Consider the following 7,406-nt stretch of genomic DNA (forward strand, 5'->3'; position numbering starts at 1 on the left):
CCGAGGGACCCAATTCTCTTCCTCTTCACGATCATCTGTTAAGGAGTCTGGTACCTGACCTTGAACTCGATCATACACAACCCCAGTTCCAGGAGGTCTACCTGCTGACCTGGGATCCCAGTAGCCATTGCCTTGCCAGGAACTCCGTGTCCCAGCGTACGGCTCTGTGCCCTGCTGATACTTGTGCCCAGCACGGCCTCCATAGCTGCTGTCAGGCTGCTGGTACGTGGTCGTTGGCTTTTCTTGTGGAGAGAAGTCCCAGCCCATGTTTCTGAGCTCTAGCACTTTGTAAAGACCCGATGAATGGAAGCCATCCACTCGGGAGATCTCGTAAGAGGAAGAGAAATTCAATTCTGTTCTTCCCAGTCTACTATCTGGCCTATCAGGGAAAGGGGTCTGTTGCCAACACTTATTTTGAACATCTTCAAAACCATCAGAAGAATAAAGTGGCAACTCCTCTTGCCTGGAAGCTATTTTGGCTCTCAGTGTTTCTTCAAAACCTGGATGACCTCCAGGGTCCGACTTTACATCAGAATGACTTGTACTATCGACTCCGTCACTCTGAGGGTGAGCAACTTCAGTCAGGTGGTTGTCTATCTGCTTTCTGCTCATCTGTGTGAAACACATTTCTGGACTCTTCTCTGTTCCTTTATGAAGGAAGAACTTCTCCGTCTGAGGACAGGCTTTACTTGCTATGCTCTCAAACTTTTCCTCATATGAATGCCTCCTGGGCTCCAATCTCTCATCTTCCCAGTGGTCAGAAGAGTGTCTGTAACTGTGACTGCTCCGAGAAGAACACGGACTTGTTTCTTCCATGGGCAAAGTCGAATTCTTTGGCACAACCACCACCGACTGAAGACGGTTCCTGGGAATACTGCTGTCGTCAGAATCTGTCTCTTCCGAATCGCTTTCATCACTTGAACTTTCAGAGGAACCAGAATACTCTTCGTGAACAGTAGACACGATCTCTGAGGCATGACCACTACTGTCACACTTTAAGGTGTATGTCATATACTCGCTGTCTTCCGTGGTTAAATTCAACTCACAAGAAGAAAATACAACTTCTGAATCATCAGAAGTGTGTTCATGTCCTCTACCTCCCTCTTCTTCTAGAGAGATTTCTGGTCTTCCTCTTTTATCAGGCAACATGCTATCCCCTTCTTCTTGAGCCTCATGCAGACATTTCCCAGAGAGCCCATTATTATGCCTGTTTTCCCAGGAAGCAACCCCCCTACCTAAAGCAGGAAGGCCACTGCCTACTTCTAGCATTTCTTTTTCTCCATGCTTTGCAAACTCTGTGCTTTTACTCTTCAGAACAGCACCCAAAACTGGAGATGTGTTCTCTCCACATTGCAAGAGAGCTAAACTGTCCACTGTTATTCCTGGTGGAAGACTCTGAAGAGATGAAGCAATGCCTGAACTCTCTATAGGTTGATATAAACCATCAAAATGATTAACAGAAGCCGAACTAGTGCTACCAACACTCTTATATTCCTTACATGCAAATTTTGAGTGCTGATCTGTCAGACTTCGATGATCACATATAACTGTTTTTGATTTCAAATGCACATTCATAAAGCTATTTGAAGAAATCTTCCTAACTGGAGGCTCAGTATCTTCAGCTGCAGAATGACACAAAGAAGGGTTGTTGTCATTTGAAGCACAATACACGTCTGAATCTTTGGCTTTACAGCTAGAAACTCTCATATCAACTGGTTCTTCACCTATAGTTTTGCAGTAATCTACAGTCATAACAGGTAAAGACATGAGTTTATCTTGGTGTGGTGACACCGGAGGCTCTGTTTCTCTAAACGGGCTTTCTGCCTTACTACACTGCATGCAAGTATCGTCCAAGTCTTTTTCTTTACAACTGTCAATGTTCTGAAATCCATTTGATGAAAGCACACATGCTTTGACCAAAGAGGATGCCTCCGATCCAGTCACACTGTCATCAGAAGACATCAAGACAGTGTCAGTTTTAGAAGTGCAAAATGTTACCAAATCAGATTCTGCATCAGGAGATCCATTTATATTTAATTCCATGGGACAGTAACTTCTTAACTGATCATTCTTCATTTTAGATAAAGAATCTAATTCCTTAATACTATCATGGCTATCATGTCCTATAAATTCAGATTTAAAAATAGGCGGTTCTTCCAGCTTTTTAAAAGCTGGTGAATCATTTAATCGATTTGATAGAGGAGATCCCGTCTTTTCTCTTTCAGGAAGTTTACTAATCACCCTGACTTCACTACCCTTTGAACAATGAGTCTGTAAACTAAAAGAATGAGTGTGTTTGATTTCCTCAGTTAATTCTGCACAACAGAAAGAATTTTTTGATTTATCAGATTTGGATATAGATTTTGAAGGAGCAGATTTATAACGGGAAGCACTGTTTTCGTGCTTGGAATATGATGACCCCCGTCGGAATCCCAGTTCATTAAGGGGAGAACAACACCTTTTCATTGCTTCATTTTCTGAAGTCCTTCTGGATTCTCTTTCTGGTTTTGAAGAATACTTCCCTCTTTTCTCCATCTCTGAGTGAGATTCAGTTTTGCAGTCCCGATCGGATTTAGAATAGGATGATGATGTCCTTAGGTCTCTGTAAGAGGAATGAGATGAGGTGCGCCTTGAGTATGTCTTTTTATGCTCATCTTCGGAATCAGAACTCTCTCGTGCCCTGTTATCTGTATGCGGCCGAGAATAACGTGCCCTCTCTCGATAAGGGGAACGGTAGCGACGATCAGAGTCATAATAATGGGATCGTTCCGACCGGGAATAAGATAAGCTAGTTCTAGAGCCTCTGTCAGATCTAGAACGAGATCTGCTTCGCCTTCGCTCTCTCTCTGATCTACATCGAGAGGACATATACCGAGTATCTCTTTCAAGTTTTGAGTAACTAAAATATTTGTCATCTCTTTCTGTTTTAGATCGGGAAGATTTCCCTAAATCTTCACTTTTTAAAGGTGCTAAGCTCTTTTTTGAATCTCTTTCCTTTTCAATGCTTGCTGGAAATTTTAAATCATGTGATCTCTGACTTGAGGAAGTCCGAACAGAATCTTCATCAGATTCTGAACCAAGAAAGGTGCCTTCAGATTGTGAGGGTTTCTTCTTAGAACCTGTCTTTCTCAAGCTCAGACTCCTCTTAGAACTATCTGGACTCTCCTCCCCCTTCCCAATATGGGAGTCTTCTTTCTGTGAGGGAAGATGTGCTTGCTCACTCAAAGTCGGAGCCATGTGTTCTTCTGAACTGTTAGATACAGTGTCCTGCTTAGTGTCCGCTTCCGAGGATTCCGGTTCAATTGTAACCGGTGGTTCCTTCAAGGCTCTAACTGCTGTATCTGCCGGTGCTGTCATCAGAACCATTATTGGTGCATGTGGCAAGGCCACCGGCTCTGTTACTGGTGCTAGTGGTGAGGGTATTGTGGCTTGGGGGGGTGGAGGAGGTGGAGGAGGTGGAGATGAAGGTGGTGAGTCTACAGTTGTTGATTCTGCTATGACTGCTGGTAACGGTTCTGTGGGCGGAGGTGATGTCACTGGTGTGGTCGTAGCTAGCAGTGGCCTGGATGTTACATGAAGCAGATGTTTCTTAAAATGAATTTTTCCCAATTCTACCCTTGATTTTGGTGGGGAAGAGTCTTCTGCAGTAGATAAGGTCTCGCCAACGTCCACTTTAGTTTTAGGGGTCAAGTCTACTTGAAGAGGTACAGCTGGGGAGGCTGGAGCATCACTTTGCTTGTCACTGCCAAGTGCAGTCAGAAACCTGTTCGGCAAAGTTTTCTTTGTGAGGCTGAAGCTGAATGACACCTTCTGTCGCCCCTGTTCCTCCAAATTGACTTTCGTCTTGGTGCCTTTGGGCAAAAACCGACTGGAAGCAACACCTTTGAACACCGGTCCTTTGATGAAACCTGTTTTCTGCACATTTTCAATCTTCGCCTATAAATGAACAAAACAAGCAGTTACTACTTCAACGAAGTTACTTCCAAATGGCTATCATCACAGTTTTCAACATCAGGGAAATTAAGTCATTTGTTTTTTAATGACAAACAGTATAACTTTCAATAAGTACTTTAGTATTTTTTTCTTTATTGTCTTTATTGATTAAGGTATTACGTATATGTCCTTCTTCCTGCCCCCATGTCTGTGTTCACTGGTCAGGCTTATATGCATGGATACAAGTCCTTTGGTTGCTCTCTCCCTCTTACCCCCACCATCCCCCACCTTCCCTTTGACTGATCGCTGCTTCTCTGTCTCTGGATCTGTTTTTGTTCATCATTTTATGTTATTCATTATATTCCACAAATGAGTGAGATCATGTGATATTTATCTTTCTCTAACTAATTTCCCTTAGCATAATGCTCTCCAGGTTTTTCCAGGATGTTGCAAATGGTAAGAATTCCTTCTTTTTTACAGCAGTGTAGTATTCCATTGTGTAGATGTACCACAGTTTTCTGATCCACTCATCTGCTGATGGGCACTTAGGCTGTTTCCAAATCTTAGCTATTGTAAATTGTGCTGCTGTGAACATAGGGGTGCATATATCCTTTCTGACTGGTGTTTCTAGTTTCTTGGGATGTACTGCTAGAAGTGGGATTACTGGGTCAAATGGGAGTTCCATTTTTAGGGTGGGTTTTTTTTTGTTTTTTTTTTTTGAGCAAACTCCATACTGTTCCCACAGTGGCTGTACCAGTCTGCATTCCCACCAGCAGTGCACGAGGAGTACTTTAGTATTTTTAAAAATTAAAAACATACTCCAGCCCTAACCGGTTTGGCTCAGTGGATGGAGCATCGGCCTGCGGACTCAAGGGTCCCAGGTTCGATTCCGGTCAAGGGCATGTGCCTTGGTTGCGGGCACGTCCCCAGTGCGGGGTGTGCAGGAGGCAGCTGATTGATGTTTCTCTCTCGTCGATGTTTCTAACTCTCTATCCCTCTCCCTTCCTCTCTGTAAAAAATCAATAAAATATATTTTTAAAAAGATACTCCCCAAATTTGGAAAATAATAAAGCCCCAAGTACCCACCTATGTTCCACAACGAAGCCTCCCATCCCACTCACTGTACAGATAAGTCTGAGGCCTTTCTGCCGTCTCTGCCTTGGCACACTACCACTCTCTGCCTGGGCCCAACCCCTCAGGCCACGCTGCCGTGCAGTCTGAGCCCACTGCATGCGGGACAACTACAAATACGATTTAAGAAGACTCTCCCGCCCTGACCATCTGGCTCAGTGGATGGACCATTGGCCTGCGGACTCAAGGGTCCCAGGTTCGATTCCGGTCAAGGGCATGTACCTTGGTTGTGGGCACATCCCCAGTGGGAGTGTGCAGGAGGCAGCTGACCGATGTCTCTCCCTCATCGATGTTTCTAACTCTCTATTCCTCTCCCTTCCCCTCTGTAAAACATCAATAAAATATATTTTTTTAAAAAGAAGACTTCTCCCTCCATTATTAGCCAAACCACCAAAGGAAAGTTAAAGGCATAACCTAGGGTGTAGCCCAGAACTTCAGAAAAATCGACAACAGACTCAAGCCTGAATTAAAGATGGACCGTTGCCATCTGCAGCATTCTTCTAGTAGATGTTCTCTTATCAACTCTGGCTGTTTAAGAGAGTAGTTTTCCCCCCAACGTAGTAAAATCTAAAACCAGCTTTCGAAATTATACAGTGGCCATTCAGGTGGAACAGTAAGCATCTTCACATGCATTCCCACGGAGCAGCATTCAAATACAGTGGGGCCTTGACTTACGAGTGTCCCGACTAACAAGTTTTTTTGAGATACCAGCTGTCTCTCTGCTGATTTTTTGCACTGAGTTGATAGAGTAATTTGAGTTAAGGAGCTTGGTCTCGGAACGAATTAAACTCGTAAGTCAAGGCCCCACTGTACTTATAAAAACAGATTCTGCTTTTCAAATTAAACCTTCCCTGGAAGCTCAACCCGTGAAAACAAGGTGAGAAATGGTCTCCAGCCTGGCGGGTGTGGCTCAGCGGTGGAGAGTCAACCCATGCACTCGGAGGACACTGGTTCAATTCCTGGTCGGGGCACAGGCCTGGCTTTCAGGCTTGATCCCCAGAAGAGGGTGTGAGAGAAACAACTGATCGATGTTTCTCTCTACCTCCTTCCTCTCCCTTCTTCTTTCTCTAAAAGTCAACAACATATTTTTTAAAAAAAGAAAAGAAACTCTGCAGAGCTTCCGGCTTCCTTTATCTTGCCTGAAGCTCTGGAAGTGCTAAAATTTAAAAACCATTTCTTTGATATATATAACGGCCCTCTCTAGAATAAGTTACTGTTGATCCAAAACCAAAATAAAACAAAAACCATTACTTCGTTTCACATTCCAAATAGCAAAGTTTTAAATGGTTTCAATTCCACAATTACTGAATAATCAGTTAAATTATACTTACCTCATTTTCTTCTTCCCTATTGTCATCCAGCCAAGAAAGCATGCAAAAGAATAAAAAGAAATCATAAATACTTAAAACCAATTGAAATGAAAGTTGTTTTTTAATTAAAACTTAGGAGACATACAACCTACAAGTATATTCTATATGGACTATCCATCCCTTCATGGCCTCGGGTACATTTCAACATAGCAAATATTTGTTTTCTATGCTAGGTGCGAGAAATAAAAGGTGAAAAAAGCTGCCCTAGATAGAGCACTGGCCCATGGACTGAAGGGTCGTCGGTTCAATTGCCGTCAAGGGCACTTACCTCGGTGGCAGGCTCAATCCCCAGCCTTGGTCAGGGTACAGGCAGGAGGCAACCAACTGATGTGTGTGTCTCACATCCGTGTTTCTCTCTCTGCCTCCTCCCTCCCTTCCGCTCTCTATCAATGAAAAAATATCCTCGGTGAGGATTAACAACAAAAAAGGTGAATAAAGCTGAGTCCCCTGCCCTTAAAAAGCTTATCGTTACAAATACAAAACATAATGTTGTTATAAAAGCAGGTACAAGGATGGAAATGCTCAGTGCAGCAGCGAGGAGTAAGACAAGGCCCGGCCGGTGGCTCCGCTGGTCGGAGCAGCGTCCGCGCAAAAGGGCTGTGGGTTCAATTCCCGGTCAGACAACCAATTGGTGTTTCTCTCACATCAATGTTTCTTTCTCTTTCTTTCTCCCTTTCTCTCTCTCTCTCAGGAAAAAAAAATCCTTGGGTGAGGACTAAAAAGAATAAGTTTAGTGTAAGGACAGGAATATAAAGCATCCTCCCTAAAAAAATGTAAATTTTTGAAAAATTAATTTGTAGGCAGACTGAGCAAAGGTATAGAGATTAAAGTGTGAAGCAGGAAGAGGCCCTTAGTCAGGTGGAGGAGGCGGCAGGGGCCAGGTCCGGAGGCCCGGCTTCTCCTGAGGAGAAGCATGTTTGATAAGTCTGGGGGGCCACGGTTCTCCAGCCTCTTCGGTGTAGAGTCCATGGT

General features: G+C 43.8%; 1 protein-coding gene across 1 annotated transcript in view; it reads right to left on the minus strand.

Annotated features, from left to right (window-relative positions):
* The window catches only part of SETD2 (SET domain containing 2), a 78,713-nt gene that overhangs the window by 63,570 nt on the left and 7,737 nt on the right, over positions 1-7,406 (minus strand). The window contains exons 2-3 of the mRNA XM_006770565.2: positions 6,396-6,411; positions 7-3,936 (exon numbers count right to left, since the gene is read on the minus strand). Of these exons, the coding sequence (XP_006770628.2) occupies positions 7-3,936; positions 6,396-6,411 (3,946 nt within the window). The remainder of the gene's footprint in view (positions 1-6; positions 3,937-6,395; positions 6,412-7,406) is intronic.

The sequence above is a fragment of the Myotis davidii genome, unplaced genomic scaffold (assembly GCF_000327345.1).
Source record: "Myotis davidii unplaced genomic scaffold, ASM32734v1 scaffold663, whole genome shotgun sequence".
Classification (NCBI taxonomy): Eukaryota; Metazoa; Chordata; class Mammalia; order Chiroptera; family Vespertilionidae; genus Myotis; species Myotis davidii.